The sequence below is a fragment of the Saccopteryx bilineata genome, chromosome 12 (genome assembly GCF_036850765.1).
Source record: "Saccopteryx bilineata isolate mSacBil1 chromosome 12, mSacBil1_pri_phased_curated, whole genome shotgun sequence".
Classification (NCBI taxonomy): domain Eukaryota; kingdom Metazoa; phylum Chordata; class Mammalia; order Chiroptera; family Emballonuridae; genus Saccopteryx; species Saccopteryx bilineata.
Window position 1 is genome coordinate 14,273,849 of NC_089501.1, and position 27,532 is coordinate 14,301,380.

The following is a 27,532-nucleotide window of genomic DNA, read 5'->3' on the forward strand; positions in this document are numbered from 1 at the left end:
TAATGTGGAAAAAAATATAATGGAAATTGCAGACTATGAAGTCTGCCTCTATTTACAACTTGATAAATAAAATTATTCACAGTGTAAAATAGTAGTATATTACAGATAATGCCAAAATTGCACAGAAGCTATCTAAATACCATTAAAAAAAAAGAAGGGGAAAAAATGTATACAGTGTAATTTTAAGGCTTACTCAAAGAAGAGAGACTCCTGTGGCCACTATCAGAGGACTAAAAATGGAACTCAGAGCCATGCTGCATAACAAAATAATCAGCTGTCATTGTGGCAGATGAGAGGTTAGGATTTTGCAGGCATTTTGTTTTCAGTAACTAAATAGGAATTTAACTTTTTAGCAACACAGGAATACAAAGTGTTCAGTAAGTATTTCTCTTCATTGATTCAAAGCCTAGGCAGAAAAAACAGACTGGAAATATGTTTAATTTGGATTTTTCCCCTCCTTGTCTTTTTTGAATTTTTTTAATTGAGCATTACTTTGCTGGTTGAAAATTTGAAAAATTGATAAATCTATTATCAGGCAAAAGAAATAAATAATAAAGATGGTTGAAAATCAGAATATTGACAGAAAAGAAATCTCTTATCACTCCTTCTCTCTTATAGTGAGAAAAAAAGAAAACAGAGAAAAACAATCAGGAAAGAAAAGTAGAAAAGTCTTTGGGAAAAGCACACAGAAATCCTTTGCTCCGGGAATAGAATGAACTGATTATCATATCAAAGAAACTTTTGGCTTCAAAATAAAAACTAGCAAAGAGATCTTTTCAATATTATAAAAGATTTCTTTTAGAAGAGGCTGCTGTGTTCGACCAACACGGGGAATTTTAGGTCTTTTATTTGGGGTGACAGAACTCCTCTATATTATCTTTTACTTAAAATGCATTTAAATCCTCCAGCAGGATGACCTTGAAGACAAGAAGCCACAACAAAGGAGCGCCCAGGACAAGTGAGATTTTCCCTCTCCAGTCAGGTTTCACAACCAACGAATTCCTCTGACGAAATGAGAGGCGTTTTCTTTTATTTTTAAAAGTAGATGGAGATAGTAGACTCATTTCGATGTTTCATTCTCACTTGAGTCAACAATATTTTTAACAAAAATATTTTTAAATATGATATTTAGAAATCAAGTGGATCAAGTGATGGATGGATCAAACACGTTATCTGTAGCTCTAAATATCTCTTTATTGTACCCCATTGTCTCACCTAGCAATAAAATGTTACTGAAACAACAATATTAAATCGAAAACCTGCCTATTTTCCCATACTAGTTAATGGGAGAAGCAAACACCTGCCCGTTGCAGTCCTGCAAAAATGGTTTTAATATAGGGTCACAGAAAATTCAAAGGGTTTATAGCCCCCTATAAAACAGCTCTTTGTCTTTTCCCACTAATTCCCTCGTGTCACGTTTAACAAAACAAGGAAACTACAGATAATAGAGGTGTTTGCAGATTAGCCTTCCAAGCCATAAATAACATAGGGTTTTGCTCACCTACAAATATTAAGGCAGCTTATCAATGTTTAAGCCCTTTCCTCTTTGTAATGGTTGCTAACATTTTAACCCAGGCAAATGGAGAATTTTTCTTTCCTGTCTTCTTACATTGACAGAGTACACACTCATAAGATTCTATTATCAGATTTCGTGGTATAAAGAGTGAGACATCACCTAAAGCCTTGCCTGCTGCCTTAGAGGCCCTGTTTCGGAAGATGCATCTGCTTTACGCATCCCTTGTTCTGTTCTCTCTTGGTGAAGGCTTCCATCCCAGCTGTCCTGGGAGATGCAGCTGTGACCCTGCGCAGTCGGTGCAGTGCTACAGGCTGACGGAGGTGCCGCCAGGCATCCCCTCCAGCACCAGGAAGCTCTACATCAGCCACAGCAAAATCCAGCACCTTCAGGTAACTACTCATTTTCCACTCAAGTAGCTGCAATTTTATTTTGCATGGCATGGTGAGAGGTGAGTGTGGGATCGAGTTAATTTAAAGAATTGAAACTTAAAACTTAAAAACTCAAAACTTAAAGGTTAAAACTAAAAACTCAAAAAAAAAATCAAAATATATCAAGTTTGGGTAGTTGCATTAGTTACCAGCTTGCTTGCTCTGTTCTACTGAGATGAGTATATTCCTCCAGCTATTTCTTTTAAGAGAAGTAGCCAAAAAACAAAACAAAATAACACAAAACAACAAACAAAAAACTAGAATCTATAATTTATAACATTTTATTTCAGTTTTTACTCATAAAACTTTCTAATTATCTTGTTGCAAAGTAAAAGTAGAGTAAATGAAACATGTTTAAGAGCATATGGCCACTTTATGTCCCCAGGATTAAGAATAAGTCCTTTTATGCCATAGAAGGAAGATGATAATAAAGCATTATAAGGCTATGAAGATAAACCCAGCATATGAGAATTATTCATACAGACCTTACATCCAAGCAAGCATTAGCGTCTTTGTGAAAAGCTATACTGAGGAAATCCGTGTTTTTATTTTGCCATAGTTGCTACTATTCTCATTCTATGTGGTTTTCATTATGACTTTTACTTTTATGCTTACCTATGCAGAGATCACCGAAAGGAGTGCTACAGATTTGTCTGACTTTTATGACATAAGTGAACTTTTGTTTTTGGCCTTCAGTGTTTGAAAGGGATCAAGAGATTAAGGATTCTCTTCCTAGTTTGCTCACTGCCTACAGAGACAACCATCTTAGGCAAGCTGTTAAAAATTCTGGGTCTCATTTACCTTTGTGAAGTGAGTAAGGTAGGGTACCATAGGTGATCCCAGGCCCTTTCTGGGTGGGAAATGCTATAGCTCTCTGACTTTGCCTTTACTGGTCACTGCTTCTCCCTCCTCCATCCGAATCCCCGGATAAGGAAATGCCTCTGTGATCCAGGTGCAGAGCCAGCTGGTGCGTGTACTTTCTCTTCAAACAGAACCCCCGCCCCTTTCATTTGGTTAAGAAATTTTAATGTAAGTGCACATCAACACAGAGGGTTTAAAATATGTGGCATGGTATTTATTTTGAGTCTTAATAAGCATGATTGCCTAGTCATCATCTGTTTACTTTCCTCTTCTAACCCAGTAGTGTCTAATGCCAGAGAGTAAGTCTGACCTGGTCAGGTCTCAGCATCCAAGCAAGACACCTGCTTAAATGGCAAGATGCTTAAAGATTTGTCCTGAGGACTTGAGGTGCCAAGGGCTAGACCAGGGGTCCCCAAACTACGGCCCGTGGGCCGCATACGGCCCCCTGAGGCCATTTATCCGGCCCCCACCGCACTTCAGAAGGGGCACCTCTTTCATTGGCGTCAGTGAGAGGAGCACATTGACCATCTCATTAGCCAAAAGCAGGCCCATAGTTCCCATTGAAATACTGGTTTGTTGATTTTAATTTACTTGTTCTTTATTTTAAATATTGTATTTTTTCCTGTTTTGTTTTTTTTACTTTATAATAAGATATGTGCAGTGTGCATAGGGATTTGTTCATAGTTTTTTTATAGTCCGGCCCTCCAATGGTCTGAGGGACAGTGAACTGGCCCCCTGTGTAAAAAGTTTGGGGACCCCTGGGCTAGATACTAGAGGGTCGCTATACCTGGTAACGATCCTACACTGCTGCTCTGCCACCAATAAGATAAAACTTTACCTCTTATCAAATTGAATCGACCCATTTGTCATTGGTTTAGGTTCATTGAACAGCAGCAATATTGCTGCTTCCCTGACTTTAGGCCAGTTAACTGTCTCTTGGAAGGACAGTTCCCAGTAGAAAGGTTGATGAAACAGAATTGGTCTGTGAAGGAAATAAAAAGCTATGAGCAATAATATTTTTATCTCTTCTTTAAAAGCTCTTACATTTTAAATGGCCATATTTCACTTGTATTTAGCAAATAAAAGGTACATTCAGTTTATTTGGTTTGAATTACATAATAGGATGCCTATATTTAAAAAAAATACCTTAAAATGGATCTTCAGATTAATTGCAATAGGAATTACCTGTACATATAAGCACATAAGATATGCACACATATCACACGTTTATATACATGTATACATAAATATGTGTGGGTGCATCACAGTTTAAAATATTTCTATTACTTGTTTACATAATTCAATTATGTCTGAAACTGTATATAAAAGATAAAAAATTCACAGTTCCTGCCCTCAAGGAAAGAGAGATTTTATTTATCTATAAAAACTCCTACTTTTTTGAAGGTGCATGCATCGGTTATAAAACTCTTTATTCTCTGGTCTGTCCTATACTGTTCCCCTGGTCCCTTCCCTCCTGGCTCTTGTCTTCCTCCCCACCCTAAACCCTGCATTACTTGAATGCCTTCAATGTCCAATATCCTAGTCTCTTACTTCCTAGAACTCATAAAAAAGTATCTGTCTATATTTCCATTTGACCACAGCCACCTACTGTCTTAGTTATATCATAGTCATCTTTATACCTGAAACTTATCCACTCATTAAACTTGAATTTCAATATCCACTCTCTGATCCTCATCTCCTTTCCTTTCAGCTCTCATATTCTTCACTTACCTTTCCACCTCATGAAAACTTATTTACTTATTTATTTATTTGCATTAGATGAGAAGAGGGGAGCTAGTGAGGCAGACTCCCACATGTGCCTCAACCAGAATCCACCTGGCAACCCTGTCTTGAGCCAGTGCTCAAATACCGAGCTATTTTTAGCTCCTGAGGCTGACACTAAGACCAACAGAGCTATCCTTAGTCCCCAGGGCCACGTTTGAACCAATAGTGCCACTGCTGTGGGAGAAAAGACACAGATGGTCACTTCTCCTGTGTGCCCTGACCAGGAATCGAACATAGGACATTGATACACCAGGCCAATGCTCTATCCACTGAGCTACTGGCCAGGGCCTCATGGAGACTTCTAACCCTAGATCTACCCATATTCTCCTTAGATAATCAGTTTATTTCTTATCTATCTTCTTTTTCTACCCTTTCCCTTTTGCATCCTACAGTGAATTAACTCTACGCCTATCCAGCAAAGCCACACTCTTAAATTAGGGTGATCATTTTCCTTGATTTCTCCTGTACCTGAACATTTGGGTGCTGCTGGTGAGGAACACACACACAGACACACACCACACACACACACACACAGAACCATCACACATTTGTAGAATCACCACAAATCCAAGTTTTCTAACCTCATCTGGGTCTTCCTTGTCATCCATATGGCCTTTCACTTCTCTGTCAGGCTTGCCCTATATTCTCTCAACATCTTCCAAAACATCAGTATGGTTTTGGATTCTCTTCTCAATTCCTACCCTCCTATTCTCACCAAATGGCTGGCCTCCAATTTTATGCACAAATCATGATGAAACAAAGGCCATTTGTCTTGATCTACTTCAATTCCTGCTGACTGTATATTAATATTGCAAGCTCTCTCCTCCAGAGAGATGTCCCTCTTGCTATTCAAAGCAACCTCTCTCTCATGCTCTTGACTCCATCTTTCTAGCCTCTCTGCTCCATTATTCTCTCCACTCCCATATCTTTAGTCGCTCTTTCTTTACTAGCTCCCTGTCCTAGTCTATAAATATGCTTTCATTACATAAAAATAAAAATCTTTTAATTCTGTGTCTACTCTTGCTACTGTCTTTACTTGCAAAACTGTGAAAGTAAATTATTGCCTCCACTTCATCTTCTGTTTATTAATTCACCACTGTCTGGTTTGTACCTATTTCACACAGCTAAACCAGTTTTATCTCAGACATTGGTTTACTCCTATTTTTTGAAATTCTCACATTCTTGCCTTCCACGACTCCCCACTTTTATGTCCTCATTAGGCCTACCAGATATTTATTTTCTTTTTTTTTTATTACATGAGATGCAGGGAGGCAGAGACAGACTCCCATAACCGCCCTGATCAAGATCCACCCAACAAGCCCCCTACTGGGCAATGCTCTGCCTATCTGGGGCGGTTGCTTGGCAACTGAGATATTTTAGCACCTGAGGTGAGGCCATGGAGCCATCCTCAGCACCTGGGGCCAACTTTGCTTGAAAGATTCCAACCATGGCTGTGGGAGAGGAAGAGAGAGAGAAAGAGATGGAGAGAGGGGGATGTAGAAGCAGCTGGTCGCTTCTCTTGTGTGCCCTGACCAGTAATTGAACCTGGTACTACCACACGCTGGGCTGAGACTCTACCACTGAAGATTAAAAATGGCCATTAAGCACATGAAACATCATAGTTCAATATCATTTGTCATTAGCCACGTGAAAGTCAAACCATAATAAGATACCACCTGACACTCATTAGGATGGCTACAATCTAGAAAGCCAACCAGCCAGGGTTAATATTTCTTTTCTGCCATTTTCATAGGTTTCTTTTCCTCCACTGTCCTTTAGTTTTGGGCTTTTGCAGGGAGTCTCAATCCTCAGCCATCCCTTTTCTTACTGTGCACACTCATCTCAGGCGACTTCACTTCATGTAAGTGATCAGAGCTCGCCTACTGAGTTTCTATGTAACGTTCCCCATGTTTCAGACTAATCCAGCAGTCTACTAGACCTATACTTAAAATAATGTATCAAGGTTTATCCATGTTGTAGAATTTCCTTCATATGTCAGAATTTCCTTCCTTTTAAAGTCTGAATAATATTTCATTGTACATACTACATATTGTATGTGCCACATTTTGTCCATTCATCAGTTGATAGACAGTTGAGTTATTTCCTCTTTTCGGTTATTATGTATAATGTTATTGTGAACATTTATGTGCGTGTTTTTGGGTGGGCATATGCTTTCATTTTCTTAGAATTGAAATTTCTGGGTCATATGGCAACTGTCCGTGTAACATTTTGAGAAACTGCTTCATTTTTCATTCCCACAACAGTATAAAACAGTTTCAGTTTTTCCACATCTTCGCTAATATTTCTCACCTTTTTTTGTTTGTTTGTTTTTTAGATTGTAGCCATCCTAACGAGTGTCAGGTGGTATCTTATTATGGTTTGACTTTCACATGGCTAATGACAAATGATATTGAGCTATGATGTTTCATGTGCTTAATGGCCATTTTTAATCTTCTTTGGAGAAAAGACAACATGAATCCTTTGCTTATTTTTAGTTGGGTTATTTGTCTTTTTATTATTGAGTTGTAAGAGTTAATTATATATGCTAAATACTAATCTTCTATCAGATATATTTATTATTTGCAAAATTTTTCTCCCATTCTGTTGGTTGTCTTTTCATTTTCTTGATGATATTCTTTGAAGCACAAAGGTATTCAATTTTAGTCTAATTTATCTATTTTTTTCTTGTTCATTTTTGCTTTTGATGTCATATCTAAAATAGCTTTTACCAAATCCAAGGTCATGAAAATTTATGCCCATATTTTCTTCTAAGAGTTTTATATTTTTAGCTTTTACATTTAGAAAAAAAATAGGAACGTTTTTATGATGATGGTCAATTAAAATGATTGTACTTTACATCTTTTACGGAAGAAGTTACTTAACATTCTTCCTTGGTAAAAAATATATATAAACAGAGTTTACCACTGAGTGGGAGAATTATAAAAACATTTTATACTCTCACCATACTTTGCAGAAATTTAAAATCGTTTACAGAGAACAAGTGTTGATTTGATGATCAGAAAAATTTCCGCCCTGGCCGGTTGGCTCAGTGGTAGAGCATCGGCCTGGCGTGCGGAAGTCCCGGGTTTGATTCCCGGCCAGGGCACACAGGAGAGGCGCCCATCTGCTTCTCCACCTCTCCCCCTCTCCTTCCTCTCTGTCTCTCTCTTCCCCTCCCGCAGTCGACGCTCCATTGGAGCAAAAGATGGCCCGGGCGCTGGGGAAGGCTCCTTGGCCTCTGCCCCAGGCGCTAGAGTGGCTCTGGTCGTGACAGAGCGACGCCCCGGATGGGCAGAGCATCGCCCCCTGGTGGGCGTGCCGGGTGGATCCCGGTTGGGCGCATGCGGGAGTCTGTCTGACTGCCTCCCCGTTTCCAGCTTCAGAAAAATACAAAAAAAAAAAAATTTCCTTTCCAACACTGTTTTGAAAACTTTCTGGCTTGATTCACATATACCTGTGGCAGTCCCTGTGAGGGTATGTCAGATTTTTGTGTGCATTAGACCTATGAGAAGCCCAGGAAAGATGTGTGGCCCTCTAATGCTTGGAGCAGGACCTGCCCAGAATTGAAACCAAAAACAGAGCCTTTCCTGGGGAAGCCAGTAGTAGTTGCCCTTCTGATCTACTTCACCTTACTTGCCTTGCTTATTTTTTTAAACTTTTCATACTGTATTGTAATATGTGCGCACACACACACACACACATACACACACATATTGGGCTGACTAAACTGTAAAACTTTGACGGCAGGAATTATACTTAGCTAAGATTCTGGCACCTGATTGTTAACACCAAGCCATACTTTCTTTGCTTTCTAAGCAACCATTGACAAGACTACCAGCAACCCCAAGGTTATCTCTAGGGCAAAAGCATCCCATTCCACATCTCTTGAGCACAATCCTGCTTAGGCCAGGGAAATGGAAAAACAGGTCTGGCAGAGTTATTTTCTTCCTTTGTCAGCTCTGCAAACTCCCCTGAAAAGTTGTAACTTAGAGGGTGTCTTCCTCGCTGTTTGTTCCACTAGAACTCTATAGAACTCTATATTCTTGAGCTAAATGTATATGATAGCAATAAGGTTAAAGCCCAAGTTTTCTACTTGCTAGCTAGACATACTTGGACAGATGTTTTCACCCTCTTGAGCCTTAGTTTCCCGCTGTGAACAGAGAGAATAATCAAGATTACACATGGGGTTTTGTAATGGTAAACAGAGTAAATACTTAAATAATGGTAGCTAATTAATAATCAAAAGTAATCTACATTGACTTTGACAAAAAGAAAAATAAACAGTTCTCCATGCTTAATTAAAAAAAACCAAAACTACCCATTGGATTTAGTTCAGAATATGGGCTGTATTAACTAGTTAGACCAGTCCCTATACTTACAAAGAGAGATGAAGACAGACAAACTGAAGTTCTGACACCGCTCTTTGCTCCCCAAATGTACTGCCCATTTAGATCCATGCCATCACTGAGACTTGCTGCGTTGTCAACAGTCTTTTAGGGTTTGTGGTCACTCAAATAGAAGTGGAAGTATTAGAAACACAGTTCTTCTTTTGGGAAACCAAACAGTCCAAGAACTGAAGATCCGTGTTTAGAGTAATTTCTAACTTTATATGAAAGAAAAGCTTAGAAAAGGGCACTTCGGAATGGAGAGTAGATGAAAGAACACTGAGTTTTGGTCAGGTCATTTACTTTTTTTTTTTTTTTTTTTTTTTTTTTGCCTAAAAGTGTTCATCCCTTAAATGATAGATTTGAACTTAATCTCTAAGACCTCTGCTTCTCTAAAACTCTGTGGTTTGTGTCCAGATCTTGAGTCTTTTCTGAAAACATTAGTTATAGACCAAATGTAATAGAAAATGGTGAGCTGAGGAAGAAAGATCTCTGGAGTCCAACAGAGCTTGTTGAAATTCTCAATTCTTTCACTGACTTTCTAGTTTCCTCATCTAAAACCAGTATTGACAATGGTAAAGTTGTAGGGTTATTAGGAGTGTTAATGATAACCTTTAAAAAAGCACTTCACACTTATAGATAGATATTCAACAAATGTAAAAAATTTTGCTATTACTATTGGGATTAGGACTAATCAATACAACTGATTAATCAGTAGGAAAAAATCAAATGTTATCAGCCATATATAACCAAAGGCAGCTGTCAAAACTAGCAAGATTAAAAACATCTGTTTATGGAAATTTTAACATGAGATTCTTATAACAGAATATCATATTAAGAGATTCTTGAATATATACTTTATCATAATTCATATCACATGTCCTCCCAGAATTTAAGTACCTATAATAAATATGGGATGCAAAATTAATCCATTTTGAAAATGTTAATTGTGCATTGGTATTCTCAAAGGACTTAATTACATAATGAAATCAAACATTTATAAACTGTGGGTACTAAGACATATAAAATTTGCATTAAAAGTTCCACCTTAATTAAATTATGCTGAATAATTTGTGCAATTTATCAAGCTGACGAAAACAATTCCTGCCCTGGCCGGTTGGCTCAGCGGTAGAGCGTCGGCCTAGCGTGCGGAGGACCCGGGTTTGATTCCTGGCCAGGGCACACAGGAGAAGTGCCCATTTGCTTCTCCACCCCTCCGCCGCACTTTCCTCTCTGTCTCTCTCTTCCCCTCCCGCAGCCAAGGCTCCATTGGAGCAAAGATGGCCCGGGCGCTGGGGATGGCTCTGTGGCCTCTGCCTCAGGCGCTAGAGTGGCTCTGGTCGCAACATGGCGATGCCCAGGATGGGCAGAGCATCGCCCCCTGGTGGGCAGAGCGTCGCCCCTGGTGGGCGTGCCGGGTGGATCCCGGTCGGCGCATGCGGGAGTCTGTCTGACTGTCTCTCCCTGTTTCCAGCTTCAGAAAAATGAAAAAAAAAAAAAAAGAAAGAAAACAATTCCTCTTTTTACCTAAACATGATCTTACTCTGAGGACCAAGTACAGAGGATTTCATCAACCCACAAAAGAGGTGGATGTCAAGCTAGGAAGTTGGTGAACAAGTAGAGAGATGGGAGGGCTTGAACATGCGAATCATGGACAAAGTATGCCAGATTTGCCATTCCCTAATAGCTAGGAAAGGAGTAGCATTAGATTTGGGATATATGTATGAATGGACTTCTTGCTCTATAGTGATGGAGACACATGTTATCCTGTTTGTTCACAGATATAGTTCATCAGTGAAATGCAAATTGGGGGACAGACAGCGGGAGGCTAGTTTCCAAAATATAATATAGTTGCAAACATTTCTCTAGTAGGCCCATCCTCATGATAGGAGTATTTGGGACATTTAAATTTTTTACTTTTAATACTTTTTAAAGAATTAAAGGTAATTTATAATTTAAAAAATCCAAACAATGCACAATGTAGACAGATAATAAAAATGCCTTGTAATCGTCTACCCTACAGTTAGTAACTATTAATAGTTTGGTGAAAGATACCCAAATTGTTTTGATTTTTGGCTCTTATAAGATGATACAACAAAGAACAGCACATCCTATAAAGCATTGTACAATTTTTAAGAACTTTCTGCCTAGAAGTAAACTTGTTGGGTCAGAGAACATACAGCAAATGTGGCCAATATTACCAGTCTAACAGCAGTGTGTGAAAGTGCATAAAATATTTATCATCTCTTCCAGTGTTAGCAATCATAAATAAAAAAATAAAAATAGACAATACCTGAGTGTCTTTCCTTTCCAAGAGATCATTTAAAATAGATCCTGAAGGGAAATTAGAAGTATCACTTGTATTGAATGATAGTTCATATGCTGTTTTTGTCCCATGATAATCTCAGTTTACTGTTTTTGTTCCCCCTCCCTACCCCTGCCTTGTAGATATCTAACTTCACCCAAATGTTGGCTTTAGAAGATTTTGTTCTTCTGGCCAGTGGAACAGAATCAATAGAAAATGATACTTTTAAAACTCTAAATACCTTGAAGACCCTGGAACTCTGGAAAAATAAGCTGAGACAAGTCCCCAGTGCTCTACCAGCCTGTCTTGAAGTGTTAAAACTAAATGATAATTCAATATCTGCCCTACACGGATCCGATTTTGAAGGACTGAAGAAATTAAAAACCCTTGAACTTAAAAACAACCTGATTTCTTCCCTCTCTCCCAGCGTGCTCTCTTCTCTTGCCAGTTTGCAAAGTTTGATGTTGGATGGCAATAATATCGAGTCTGTAGCTGGGCCACTGGCACTTCCCCATCTGAAACATATGAGTATGGAGAATAATAAACTACATCTTATACCAGCTAGCTTCTTTATTTCTCTTCAGTCTTTGCAGTTTCTCAGTTTCAGTGGTAACTTTCTGACTAAAATTCCCATTAATCTGCCCAAATCCTTGCTCTCTTTAAAGATGGAGAGAAACCAGCTCAAAGTGGTGAGGTTCCGAGATATGAAACACTTGGAAAACCTATCCCATCTTTACCTGTCAGAAAACTCGATCTCTTCCATCGATGAGGCACAGCTCCTTTCCAATTTAACCACTCTTGAGTTGTCCCAAAACCAGCTTCAAATGTTGCCCCTCAAATTACCAGCAAGGCTACAGAAGCTTGATATTAGCAATAATCTGATTCAGAGAGTTACCGTGCAAGACTTCCAGGATCTCCGAGACCTGAAACATTTGTTTCTAGACAACAACATTGTCAGCTTGTTTGAAGCTGGAGCCCTGCAGAGCTGTTCCCAGCTCTCCAACCTGGCGCTGGAGCAGAACCTGCTGCTGTCCATACCCCTAAGGTAAGTGGGTGTTACCATTTATGGTTACTACTATAAAAGTTCTCCTAAGATGGGCGAAGTCAGCACAATATACAAGCAAGAACACGTGTTAAAGCAGACATAAATGATCTGATCAAGGTCGGGGACGGAAGTTTTCAACAAGGGTTAGGAATCGGATCCAGCCTTCAGACTGAATACTGCACTAACTTCATTTATTCTTGCCTGTGTGTCTGTGAGTATGTGAGTTCATTTGTGTTGCTCTTACCTTTTGGTTTTGGTTGCGTCTTCAATCTCCCCACACACACACACACACACATCCTCAGAATCTGACAATTTCTCTTTGCAAATATCCCTCCTTCTATAGCCAACCCAAGTACCTATTCCTCCAAACCAGTCATAATGTATAACTAATGTACACTTTATATTAATTGACACTATTTATTTTTTAATCCTGTGTTCTATATTTTAAAGTAGATACATTAAAAAAAGATATTATGGACTGACTAGGTGCTAGCGCAGTGGATAGAGGTTCAAAACCCGAGGTCTCCGACTTGAGCGTGGGCTCACCAGCTTGAGCGCAGGCAAGGGCACTGGCTTACGCTTGGTATCATAGACAGGACACCACGGTTGCCGGCTTGAGCCCAAGGTCACTGGCATGAGCAAGCGGTCACTCGCTCTGCTGTAGCCCCCAGTCAAGGCACATATGAGAAAGCAATCAATGAACAACTAAGGAGCCGCAATAAAGAATTGATGCTTCTCATCTGTCTCCCTTCCTGTCTGTCTGTCTCTATCTGTCCCTCTCTCTGTCTCACTCTGTTTCTGTCTCTCTTGCTAAAAAAACAGTTTAATAAAAAGATATATGATGCTTATTATATGTACCTACCAGAGAATTCTTTTTTTTTAGCTCTTTATTAAAAAAAAAAAAAAAAAGGCTTCTTGCCCTGCTTATTATCATTGTCACATTTACTGCCACCTTCTGGTTTCTGTGGAATCCTGTGGCTCTCCGTTTACTTATTTTCATTGTTAGTGACAATCATGTTTCTTACCAATGGCAAAGGTAAAAATTATCTTTGGTATATACAAATATTAACTTTTTCTACTTGAAAAAAGAGATTTCTTTTTTAAGTCATACAGTCTGGTAACCGTACACAAAACAAAGCATCAAAGAGTGATTGTTTTCCAACTGAAATCCACCCCTATTTTAAAATTTATACTGATGTCCAGACCTCACTTGAAACCAATCAAATCAGACCCCCAGAGCAGGGACCCAGACATTAGTATTTTCAGACAGTCACTGGTTGAACTGCACGTGCACCAGGGTTGAGAACTGGTGGGCAAGCGCACAGAGCGTGTAACACGAGACAGGACGGGCTTTTCCTGTGAAGCTGAAATGAAGAAACAGAACTACCTGCTCTGCCGAGAACTCGGCCAAGTATGAAAGCAAAGTTCTTGCAGAGAGTGATTGTTAAATTTCCCGTCACCCTCCCCCCCAAACTCCCTACCTCTTCTTAGAATTGAAAAGCAGGAATGACTCAGAAATTTCCCTCCCATAAATTATGAATTAAAAATACAATAATGTCTTTTTTCCTATATTTAAAATTTAAAACTTTTATTTAAAAGTTTTAAACAACGCACTCTTCCTTTCTTTTTATTTGCATGCTTCTTATCCATACACAAAATTAGTTTAAAATTTAGTTTTCTATACACTGTAAACGTATACAACCTACTTCTATCACAGACTATTTCCACATATCCTTTCTTTTGCCCACCATCTTCCATTCTATGTTTTATCAAGAATAATGGTACATAGTTTTAGGTACACATATATTAAAATATCTACTACATTTGCCTCAATATGCTGAGATAGAAAAATAGTACCTAACATTTATTAACTGCTGACTAAGATCAGCAGTAAATTTATATACATATTTGCTTCCTAACAGCATTCCTGTGAAGGGAGGAACATTGTTTTACTTCTATAAATTATTGATTCACGGCCTTCTTCAACTAAAATATTGGGAACTTACTATTTTTCTTATCAATTTATTTATGTAATCCCATTTGACAAGAAAAATATTAAAGAGTTTTATGACTAGGAACCAGAAAAAAACTAGAGGGTTAGAAAACAAGACTTATGAGGAAGGGTTAAAGACCTATAGATAAGGCAGAAGTGTGCACATTAAATGACTTTTTTAAAATAAAGTTTGGTTTCCTAGCTTCAGAAAGGCCAGAACTATAGAAAAGGCAAGTGTGGCTCAATCAGGGCTTCTTCGCAGTTGTGGAACAGGGGTCATGACCCTCTCTCACATCCTGTGTCCATGCTTTCACAGGCTCCCGGGGACCCTAGCCAGGCTGGACCTGAAAGGCAACGCCATCCAGGATATTGCCGAGAAGGAGCTCAAGGATCTAAAGCAGCTTCAGGTTCTAAACCTTAGGAACAATAAGATCTCTGCCTTAGACCTCAAAGCCTTGGAAGGGCTGCCCCGCCTCCGGCACCTGTATCTGGATGGAAACCCGTGGAACTGCACCTGCAATCTCCTAAGGGCGAGGGAGGTCCTGAAGGCCAAGGGAACAGATGTGAGGGGAGGACAGTGTGCAGCGCCCGCTGAAAGACAAGGGGAGAGCTGGATGTCCTCCAAGAAGATCATGCGGCAATGTGAGCAAGACTTGCATCTGAGCGAGAAAAGCAAAGAGACCAAAAAGAAATCCAAACCTGAAGAGCATTCCAGCATCAGATTCAACGTGGATGATGATTATTACGATTATGAAATCGATTAAGTGTGAACTTAGTTTACTGTTTAGAAAAAGGGTTTTTTTTTAAGTAGACTTTGTTTTTAGAACAATTTTAGGTTCCAAGCAAAACTGAGAGGGTACAGGGATCTCCCACACATACACAGCCCCCCGTAACCAGAGTGGCACATTTGTGATAGTTAATGATACTGCACTGACACATCCTCATAACCTAATGGCCACAGTTGACATTGGGATTCGTGCTTGCATTTGTAAATTCTGTGGGTTTTGACAAATGCATAATGGCAAGTATCCATCATTGTAGATCATACAGAGTAGTTTCGCTGCCCTAAAAATTCTCTGTGCTCCAGAAACAGGATTTTTTGGTTTGTTTGTTTTTGTTTTTGTATTTTTCTGAAGTGAGAAGTGGGGAGGCAGGCAGACAGACTCTCATATGGGCCTGAGTGGGATCCACCCGGCATGCTCACCAGGGGCGATGCTCCGCCCATCTGGGGCATTGCTCTGTTGCAACCAGAGCCATTCTAGTGCCTGAGGTGGAGGCCATGGAGCCATCCTCAGTGCCCCGGCCAACTTTGCTCCAATGGAGCTGTGGCTGCAGAAGGGGAAGAGAAAGACAGAGAGAAAGGACAGGGGCAAGGGTGGAGAAGCAGATAGGCGCTTCTCCTGTGTGCCCTGACAGGGAATTGAACCCGGGACTTCCACACACCAGGCCAATGCTCTACCACTGAGCCAGCTGGCCAGGGCCCAGAAACAGCTTTTTAATGTTCAATCTTATAGGCAGAAATATATATTTAGATATATAAATGACTTCCTTTTGTAACATTTTCTTTCTTTTTTTTAAGAATTAAATGAGGGTTAAAATAACTTGAGGTAGGAGGAGGAAAGTAGAAAGAAACAGTGGTAAGAAGGTGTAAGATTCCTTCTATGTTAAATGTAATTTCTTTATGTTTTATACTGAAACCTACACAAATACCAGTGCCAAATAAAATCGCCATCTGGCTAACTTTCTGCAAACAGAGTAGCTCGTTTTATAAAAATAAAGTGATGACTTTGTGTATGAAGCTGGTATAGGTATGTATACTACAGGCTTTTGGTTACAAGCAATATAAACTATGACCAATTTAAGCAAGAAAGAGTTTGTTTAGAAGACAGGGAGCAGGTCACAGAGTCAAAGGAACATCTAAAGAACATCTAAAGGATGGGTCAGGGAGGAGAACTGCTCCGGGGCCCCTGGCAGAAGGACCTCACGGAGAGGCCAGGCCCTCAGCTTCCTCGGGGTTCTCTGCAGAATGAAGTGCTCCTGCTACTGTGTTAGCTTTCTTCTTCTTAAGATTCATATCTGCAGGGAAAGAGGCTAAATGACCTCTCTTGAGTCACATGTTTGCCCTTGGTTAAGGAAAACTAAGTCTTGACAGTCTTACCAAGACCAAAGGGTAATCAGAAAGGAAAAATATAAATTGGCACCTTGAATACTACAGATGTCCCTACAAAACCGTCCTGAAAAGAACTGTGCTTTGAGCTTTATTAGGTTTTTCCTAAGTTGACCACAATCCCCACAGTGCCTTCTTTTTGATTTACTGTATGCTTTTGAGAGCTTTCTGTCTGGAAATAGAGGTATAACTGTAGAATTTTGTTTTTCTATCAATCTACTTATGAATACAATCTACTTGCAAATAAATCTGAAACCCCGTACAAATTGGTTTCTGTTTTAATTGGTAAGATTTATCTGTTGCAATGTTTTATAATGTTTTCCATCAAAACATCCCCCAGAAGCAGAGAAAGTGAACAGTAGAGGTTGAGTGGATGAGCAAAGATGCCCACCAGAAGCCACAATTTATTTCCTGAGTGTCATGCTTTATCTTAAACTTTTATGAAAATTTTGCGTTATCTGCTTTATATCCATATTTTCTTCTCCCCAAATCATTATAATATTGACACTCCTTGGAGAAGACTCTTATTTAAATTGTGGTTTCTAGTACTCTCTGGCATATGGACAGGTATCCCAAGTCCATAAAGCACAGAAATACAGAAGTGAGGGAACTGTGACACAATTTTCCTTGTTATTATGTCAGGCTTCAAGTCTTTTAATGTGTTCGACCTACAGTTTTCTCTTGGAAACACTAATGGTGTTTGATGTGTAATAATTTATACCCACTGACATTGCCTAAATATTAATAATCAGAATCCCCAAGCTGTGAGGACTTTGAGAAAGAATCTAGTCTTTGACAGCTGAGGGAGCTCAAGCTCATGGGAGTGAAGTGACTATCAGATTCACACACGTGGGAAGTGATAGAACTAGAACTTGGAAATCTGCCTCTATCTCCAAATGGAGATGAGACATATCTCTCTCTATACTTGAGGTTCCAATCACAATAGCAGCATAGGTAAGTGGAGCCCCCTGGGGTTATGCAGTGGACAGCACGTGTCCATACTGAAGACCTTCTTTTATCTCACTGAGATCCCCCAACAAATCAAATCATACCTGCTTAGACCAACCAGGTGTCTGAACTGAGCCACTGCCTTCCTGGTCATAACCCTGCTATTGACTGCTCCTTTGGTCACACCAATCCTGGTATGAGAGATTTAAATTGCACTTCGCAGCCCTGGCCGGTTGGCTCAGTGGTAGAGCGTCGGCCTGGCGTGTAGGGGTCCCGGGTTCGATTCCCGGCCAGGGCACACAGGGGAAGCAACCATCTGCTTCTCCACCCCTCCCCCTCTCCTTCCTCTCTGTCTCTCTCTTCCCCTCCCGCAGCCAAGGCTCCATTGGAGCAAAGATGGCCCGGGCGCTGGGGATGGCTCCTTGGCCTCTGCCCCAGGCGCTAGAGTGGCTCTGGTCGCGACAGAGTGATGCCCCAGAGGGGCAGAGCATCGCCCCCTGGTGGGCAGAGCGTCGCCCCCTGGTGGGCGTGCCGGGTGGATGCCGGTCGGGCGCATGCGGGAGTCTGTCTGACTGTCTCTCCCCGTTTCTAGCTTCAGAAAAATACAAAATAAAATAAATAAATTGTACCTCGCAAGGGTCTGATTGTTCTTAGATGAATGACTGGTCTCCCTTTATGCCTTGAGGAAGAGGGTGAAAATCTCATCTCCGTTTGGCAGCCCAGAGGAATAGCTGAAACCAACGATGTGGAAAGAAGGCATCAGCCTCCTATCTGGTCCTCACTCACAGTCACACACGAACATCCCGCTTTTATCAGTGCTGATATTTTCATTCAGGAGCATTCTTAGTTTCTCCTCAAAATTGCTCAGAATTTCTAATCTTTAAAGAATTTTCCCTCACAGACTTTATAAATTTCTGTTCATAAATATATGCCACAGCAGGAAGCTGTAGACTTGTCTTTTTTTGGTGGGTAGACTTTCTGCTAATGCTTTGCGAAGGGGCTCACGGGTCTTCTCACATCTCTGCGTGGTCCCATCTGTGGGTCTCCTCCCCTTCTCCAAAAGGAGGAGGTTCAACGGATGTCCTGGTTTCAGCTGAGCAAGGTGTGGTTGGTGCTGACATTCAGAAAACTCTCCTTCCTCTGAAGGGTGCTTTTTCTCTCCAGGTCTTCACCATGTCCCTCTGGTGTGGAGGCTGTAGCCCAAACTCCTGGTTTCCTCATTATAAAGGAGCCAAGGAGGAGGGCAAAGGAGGGAACGCGGGGAGGGAGTCTGTTGATGTTTAACTCTCTTGTGTCTTCTGTAGATAGGTTTTATCGATTTTACTTGTCCCGAGAAACTGAAGAATGATAATTTTTTATAAACTCTACCTTGCCAGAGGTCATGGCTCACTTATGTCACTCATCATTCAGTTAACGAGATATTTTGCTCTTAGCTAATTTTGCTTAAATAAATATGGACACACATTAAATACCTACTGTCTTTACAAGTCAGCCAGAAACTCAGTGTTTTTCCATCATATAATTGTGTAGTGAATGTTAGAAATTGGATTCTTACCAGTTTATCAGTCTGAAGCCTGGAGGAATGAAAATAATGCCCAAAAGCACAGTTTTAAGACAATTTATGTAGAAGTGGTGCCATACCAGTGAAAACAGTGGATTATCTTAACATTTTGATTCAGGAACGCACTGGCACTATCTCTGAGCCCTAGGACTGCCTTCAGTCTAAAACAGTATCTCTTTCTGACAGAGAAGAGCTGGTATGATGGGTTTACCTGGGGGTTTTTTTCTCTCTAAGGCAAGACATTATTCTAATATTCTCTATAGGTTTTCACAAAACACTGTTTCCAAGAATCTAATATAAAGTATTTGATTTAATAGCTATTACTCAACTTTCAAAACACTCACTGACAATTGCCTTTAGAGTATTCTTTTTCCAATCTATCTTGGTTTCAGTAAAATACCTCATGTATAGTCGTTCCTTCTCACCTGTTCTCTCTGCACAACACAACCCCCACAACTCCTCTGCTCCATGTTGGATGATTGTTATTCAGGCCCATAGTGCTCACTTCCGCTTTAGGATTCATCATCCTTTTTTTTTTTAATCACAAATGCACTAAAAATAATGCTGTCTGAATAGACAAAAATGTCCATGTATTAAATGAAATGTAGCTCATGATAATTATTCACTTGGAAATGTAGTAAAATTCCAAAATGGGATCCGTGTGTTAAGATGTATGTATATTTTTTAGTTTTAATTGTTCCCAGCAGATCACTCCTTCAAAATGTTGTATATATAGCTTGGCCAGGTGGTGGCGCAGTGGATAGAGCGTCGGACTGGGATGCGGAAGACCCAGGTTCAAGACCCCGAGGTCCCCAGCTTGAGCGCGGGCTCATCTGGTTTGAGCAAAAGCCCACCAACTTGAACCCAAGGTCACTGGCCCCAGCAAGGGGTTACTTGGTCTGCTGAAGACCCGCGGTCAAGGCACATATGAGAAAGCAATCAATGAACAACTAAGGTGCTGCAACGCTCAACGAAAAACTAATGATTGATGCTTCAAGGGGTTACTTGGTCTGCTGAAGGCCCGCGGTCAAGGCACATATGAGAAAGCAATCAATGAACAACTAAGGTGTTGCAACGCTCAACGAAAAACTAATGATTGATGCTTTTCATCTCTCTTCATTCCTGTCTGTCTGTCCCTCTCTATCCCTTTCTCTGACTCACTGTCTCTGTAAAAAAAAAAAAAAAAGTTGTATATATAAACTCATTAGCAATGTTTGTAGTTACCTGTTTTGAAACAGTCCTCAGTTCTGACAATTTTGCTAGTCTCATGGGTGTGAAAACAGTATCTCATGGTTTTGGTTTTCACTTTCCTGACTACTAGTGAGGTTGAGCATCTGTTTTATATACTTATAAGCCTTTGCATTTCCTCTTCTATTTTTGACCCATTCATATCCTTTGCTCATTTTTTAAAATTCAGTTCTTTATCTTTTCTAAAAATCAATTTATAGGATTTTTTTTGTATAGTAGGGATCATTAGCTCTATTTTCCCAGCTATATTACTAATATTGTCTCGCAGACTATCCTTCTCCTTTTGGCTTAGTTTATGTTTTTGCTTTACAGAAAATTTAAACCTTTACGTAGTCAAATCGGTCAATCTTTTGTATATAAAATACACATTATCTACATAAGTGTGTATATGTATAGTAAGGTCTATTTTGTGTGTATGTATGTCTGTGTATTTATATAATATATGTATATAGAATATGTAAATATAAGATATATCTATCAATGGATATATAGATATATAGTTTTAGTAACCTATGTTTCTGAATTCTGTTATTTAGAAGTTATTTATGTAGCTCAAAACAATTAAATAATTAACTGACTTAATATTATTTCCAACTGTTAGAGTTAACTGAGGATCTTGGAAATTCTATTTAAAATTACATACTACAGATTATAATGTTTACATAAAAAGTTCATCAGAATGTATATAGTTCTAAATTGTTGAACATATAATTTTATCTTTTACCTAATTTTGAACTTACTCTGGTCAAATTAACCCAGTATAAGAAATTCAGAAAGTTCAGATTAACTAGTCTCTAAGAGGACAAAACCAGGGAATGAATTTACAAATTTATTAAAAATCAAAACTCTCAAACAAGTATCATTTACCCAAGGGTTTTAGTTTCTTGTATAAAAATGCCTATGACCTACCAGTTTCTGTAAGAAAGTGATTTGTTTTTTCCTTAAAAAGATAGCTCAGTTTTGTTATTTTCTGGGAATTCTAGAACTATTAGGCTTATATAAGTCAATATAAGTACTTTTTAACTTCTTACAAACCTATCAGAAAAAAAGCTCCTATTACTTTAGAGATTTTGCAATGAAAATTAGGTGTTGCTCAATTTTTAATGTGAATGAGAAGATAGTATATATATATATATATATATATATATTTTTTTTTTTTTTTTTTTAAAGAACTGCTTCTTTTTTTTTTTTTAACAGAGACAGAGAGTCAGAGAGAGGGATAGACAGGGACAGACAGACAGGAATGGAGAGATGAGAAGCATCAATCATTATTTTTTTGTTGCGCATTGCAACACCTTAGTTGTTCATTGATTGCTTTCTCATATGTGCCTTGACTATGGGGCTACAGCAGACTGACTAACCCCTTGCTTGAGCCAGTGACCTTGGGTTGAAGCTGGTGAGCTTTTGCTCAAACCAGATGAGCCCGCGCTCAAGCTGGCGACCTTGGGGTCTCAAACCTGGGTCCTCTGCATCCCAGTCCGATGCTCTATCCACTGTGCAACCGCCTGGTCAGGCGAGAAGATAGTATATATTTTAGAATTTGTGGGCCTTGTGGTCTCTGTTGCAACTACTCAGCTCTGCTATAGATAATTCATAAATGAATGGACATAGCTATGTTCAAATAAAACTTTAAAAAATGGTGGTATAGGCCCTGGCCAGTTGGCTCAGTGGTAGAGCGTCAGCCTGGCATGTAGGAGTCCCGGGTTCGATTCCCGGCCAGGGTACACGAGAGAGGCACCCATCTGCTTCTCCACCCCTCCCCCTCTCCTTCCTCTCTGTCTCTCTCTTCCCCTCCCACAGCCAAGGCTCCATTGGAGCAAAGTTGGCCCGGGCACTGAGAATGGCTCTGTGGCACAAGAATGGCTCTGGTTGCAACAGAGTGATGCCCCAGATGGGTAGAGCATCACCCCCTGGTGGGCGTGCTGGGTGGATCCTGGTCCGGCGCATGCGGGAGTCTGTCTGACTGCCTCCCCGTTTCCAACTTCAGAAAAATACACACAAAAAAAATGGTGGTAGATTTCTGATTAATGATGTAAGGAGCTTAGATGTTGTCAATCCATCATAATAACAAGTAAAACACTGGAAAAACTGAAAAATCAACAACTCTTCTTGAACCCATTAGAGAAGTGAGGTCACAAAGCAAATTGTGACCCCAACCTGGAGAGACAGACAGGATCCAGAATAGAGAATCACTGCTGACCAGAGCAGAAACCCCCTCGGGCCCCAGGGCTGTGGAACAACACCTGAGCTGGGTTTCAGGAATGGCTGGAGGTTCAGAAAGGACAAGTCTGAGAATTAAAAAACCAGGGGGGCCCAGACCCAAGAGGACTCACCCACTTTTGTGAGCTTTACCTCCAGGAACTGAATGAACCAAGTTCTCAATTAAATATTAGAGAAAATCCCCTCACGCTTTTGGCAGCAGGAGGGAGAAAGGAACCACTTTGGAATATGCCAGAGCATTCTGTTCTTCCTAAAAAGGCCTGTCATCAAAAGAAACTATCTTACTGAGGCCTAAACTATTGGGGCTTTATCAGAGCCCAACCGATCTAGGGGAAGAAAAATATTCAACCCCTGCCCCTCCAGAATCTTGTCCTGCATGAGAGAGTGAGTTGAGTAAAGAAAAAAAAGCACTTGTTAAGTTCACAGATCAGAGGCAAGGTTCACTAAAAAACTGAGACTTAATCACAGACTATGGAACACTTCCCAGCAATGAACAAATGGAATCTGAAATGAAAACCACACCACTATTACATTGAAGTCCATGGACTCTCAGTCCTGCAGAGAGCAGATACCCATATAAGTGACATGGTCAGTCACAAGATTTGCTGGAAGTAAGGAACTACTCTGAGAAGCGGGGAGAGAGGTTTTGGGGGAACTTGAGAAGTTCATGCGGGGAGATGGGATTTAAGCAGAACATGAAAGAATGAGCAGGAGTGAGGGATGCTCTAATTGTCAGGTTTAGGTTTCAGTCAAATCCTGAGAGCAATGGAATTTCCCTAAAGATAAAGATGTGAAGAGAATGATTTAGGAGTATTGGTATGAAGGACAGAAACTAATGTTTTCTTCTCTACTCAATCACATAAATTACTGATATGCTTCACAGATGCTACAACTTAAGTTTTAATCTTTAATCTTCATCATATAAGTAGATTTAAGAGTAGGCTATGTCAGAAGTGGTAGGCAGAGGTTTTATTAACTCTTACAGGGTGTTAGAGTAATCATTGATTTACTTATAACCTTTCTTGCAACCAGCAAGTAATATGGTGACTGGGGAGCCTATTATCACCAAATAATGATTTGCCCCATAGGGTAAAATTAAATATACTTGGGTTGACATTTTATGGAACTTGTCAAAAACTGAGGAGACCAATAGAAATAATGAGACTGTATAGGGAGACATAATCTTTACCTAAAACTAGGCAACAGATAGATACATTGACTGGGGAACAAAGTAAATGGAGCAGAAATTAAACTAGATAAAGCCCTTAAACAATGTGGTAAATTGACTTATAAAATAAATCACTTACAGGGAGGTAATTCTTTAAAGCAAGGTTCTTTAAATTAAAGTAGAGGCAGAAAAAAGTATAGCTACATAGTTTAACTTTGTCATACTTCCTTCTTCTGACAATTTCTGTTATTGAATTGCTGTAATTCAGAAATACGCTTTATCATATTCTGTAAAAGAAACAACTACACATACACACACACGCACGTGTATATTGGTTTGTCTAAACACTATGCTGTATACCTGAAGTAGGTACAAAATATTATTGAATGTAAAATGTAATTTTAAAAAAAGGACTGAAAGAAAGACAGAGCCCTGCTCTCAGAGATATTCTACTCTAGTGAGAAAATATTAAGCAGTTGGTTTAAAAATCAGTCAGTTTCTTTTCATCTCTACTATGCTCTGGGAATCAATGGTCCAGGGATCTGAATTCCCTGGGAAACAAGGAAGGAATATGACAAGAATGGCCTCTGAACTGTAAGATTTTAAACACTACATACTTGATTTAAAATAAATAAATAAATAAATAAATAAATAAATAAATAAATAAAAGATTGGAGTCTGACCAGGCAGTGGCGCAGTGAATAGAGCGCTGACCTAGGACATTGAGCACACAGGTTGGAAACCTGGAGGTCACCAGCTTGAGCGTGAGCTCATCCAGTTTGAGAACAGGCTCACCAGCTTGAGAGTGGGGTCACCAGCTTGAGCTTGGGATCATAAACATCATCCCGTAGTCTCTGGCTTGAGCCCAAGGTCACTAGCTTGAGCAAGAGACTCAAGCTGGAGTCCCTGCCAAGGCACGTCTGAGAAAGCAATCAATGAACAACTAAAGTGCCACAAGAACAAGTTGGTGCTTCTCATCTCTCTCCCTTCCTGTCTGTCTGTCCCTGATGGGCCCTCTCTCAATCTCTCTCTCTCTCACTAAAAAAGAAAGAAAGAAAGAAAGAAAGAAAGAAAGAAAGAAAGAAAGAAAGAAAGAAAGAAGAAAGAAAGAAAGAAAGAAAGAAAGAAAGAAAGAAAGAAAGAAAGAAAGAAAGAAAGAAAAAGACAGAAGTCAAGCTGACCAAGTATTGATTGACAACTGAAAGAAGTTTTACAGAGCATTTTCAGTAAATGGACTTAGAGTACTTTATGTCCTATATAACCAGTTTCAAATATATTTTAAGGGGTAAGAGATAATTTCATTGCTTTAAATAAGAGACTAGAAGTATTGAAAGCCTAAAGTTAAATATGATTACAGTTTTATATATTGAACAATGAAAACTAGTATAACTGGCTTGCCTTACTTAGTTGGTAACTCATGTACAGGAGCGTTCTGTTTCTAATCTTCACCTTTGTATGGGTCACCTCTGCCACAGATCATATTTCAGGATTATCTTAGCATTAGGAAATGTGCTCTTACCCAAAAGGCTAGCTACTTGTCAGGAGGCTACCATAGATCCTTGTATGTCCCTTCCATTACCTCCTAGGTAGCCTCTCTCAACTATTCCAACCCCAATTTTGCTCTGTTTTTTGAAAGCTCTTTCCTACATTTAACTGTTAAAAATGACCTCATTCTCTGTATACCCCTCTATATAACCATACAACTGGATCTACATATGAAAACAAACTTTTACTTAACAATTAATGGTTATAATTACTCTCTGTTGAATTCTTATTCTGTACCATATACTGTGCAAAAAGTACATTAAATCCTAAGCAGTTTTACACATCAAGAAACTTGAGACTTAAAAAGCAAGAACCCATATCTAGCAAGCAGAGAACTAGAATTTGAACCAGATTTTATTCCAAAGCTTTGTACTTAATTATTTTAGTGTGACCACAATACAATCACTTACAGTACTATTCCTGATTAGGTGTGGTCACCTTAGAGAAGTGGTTCTCAAAGTGTGCGCCAGGGGTGCACTGGTATGCCCCAGAGGATTTCCAGGTGCACCCTCTGGTATTCCAAAGAAATATGTGCCTGTTGGGGACCAAAAAACCAACAGGGTTTTTGGAGTTTAGATTTTTGGAGGACAGAGGTGTGGGCAATTGACTGTAAGCTGATAGTCTGCCCGACGCCCCATCTCACTTGCCTGATTAGGTTGCAAAAGGCTGTTAAACTGTGATGCTGGATTGTTTACACTATCCCCCATGTTCCCTGGAAAGGCTGGAGGCAAGTTTCTTCTATCCTTTGTTTGGTGTAAAGATGACATGTATGGTAGGGATTTTCTGCACTTGGTAAAATTCTTGGGTTGCCTTGGAAATGTGATCGAAGACCATTGATTTGCTAATGGCCTCACTTTGCCCTATAAATAAAGCAAGATGCGGTTTTTGGGCGCGCTTTGTTTTTGCCATTAGCAATTACAGGGCCCTCCTATGGACACCGTATTTTCTTAATTTCGCACCGTTACCACTCAGGACCTGGAATTACTAGCTGCGCTGGTTCGCGGCATATGCCCAGATATAAAAATAAATATAGTTACTCTATTATACCATTTCATTATGGAAATATCACTCTTTTTGTTAACACATCATCATTATACTTATTATTAACACATCATTATATTATTTTTAGATAAATACACCCAAATAAAATGGATAGATTTCTCAAAAAGAAGTGTGATATTGAAGAATCCGATTCTGAAAGTGATTGATCAAAAGTTAAGTATAAATAGGATAGGATTTGAAGGCTGATGGGCAGAATTTAATTTGTAGCATTTTTCATCACTTAACACTGAACAATATGTTTGTATTAGAAACCCATTCATGGAAGCTTCAAGAGATTTTGGTTTAACATTAACAGAAGAAGAACTGGCAGCTATATCCACTGATTGTGGATTGATGATTAAACATAAGGAATTGTCTCTTGAAGCCTTTTGGATTTCTATAAAAGAAGAATTTGCGGTAATATCTAAAAAGCTTTGAACATTTTACTACAATTTTCAACATTCTATTTATGTTAATTAGGATTTTCTACCCTCAACACAATTAAGAGTAAAAAGAGAGGAATTCTTTAATGTATTGACGAGGAAATGAGAGTTTGCCTTTCAAATATAAGGCCAAACATTGAAGAAATCGCTAGGACACATCAGGCTCATGTTTCTCATACAGACAAGAGTGAAAAAACTTAACACATTCGTGCCGGGGCCTGCCAAATTTACTAAATCTTACTAAGAATGTATCTATATATATATAAAAATATAACTTTTTGGTTGTTTTTTATTTTTAATTCCTCTTTTTTATGAATTCTAAAAAACATAACAAAAAATGTAACATAAAAATATTTATTAATGTCAGAATAAATTTAATTATTTATACTTATTTTGTTTAATTACCATAAAAGCACGCTTGGACTTTATATTTTTTCTTTAATATTGACTTAATTATTATAACATATTTCTCAGAAATTTGTATATAGTGCACCTACAATTATTTGTAGGATTTTAAATGCACTCCAACTTCAAAAAGTTTGAGAACCACTGTATTAGAGCCTTGGTAAAGTGATACTATGATCTTTACAGGTGATAGAAATGATTGGTAAAAGACAGTTAAAGTAAATAGAAATTTTTTCTTCATATCAGTAAGATTCATCCTATGAATCAAAGAACTCACTTTTCTTTTTTATTTATTTTTATTTTTGTGGCAGAGATGGAGAGAGATAGAGAGAGGGACAGATAGGGGGGACAGACAGACAGGAAATGAGAGAGATGAGAAGCATCAATTCTTCGTTGTGGCACCTTAGCTGTTCTTTGGTTGCTTTCTCATATGCGTCTTGACTGGGGTGGGGTGGGGGGCTCCAGCAG

General features: G+C 39.3%; 1 protein-coding gene across 1 annotated transcript; it reads left to right on the top strand.

Moving 5' to 3' along the window:
• Positions 1-1,634: 1,634 nt before the first annotated feature.
• LOC136316202 (nephrocan-like) lies at positions 1,635-16,604 on the top strand. Its single transcript, XM_066248064.1, has 3 exons — positions 1,635-1,905; positions 11,424-12,325; positions 14,635-16,604. The coding sequence occupies exons 1-3, from the start codon at positions 1,717-1,719 to the stop codon at positions 15,080-15,082; spliced, it is 1,539 nt and encodes a 512-aa protein (XP_066104161.1). The 5' UTR covers positions 1,635-1,716; the 3' UTR covers positions 15,083-16,604.
• Positions 16,605-27,532: the final 10,928 nt, after the last annotated feature.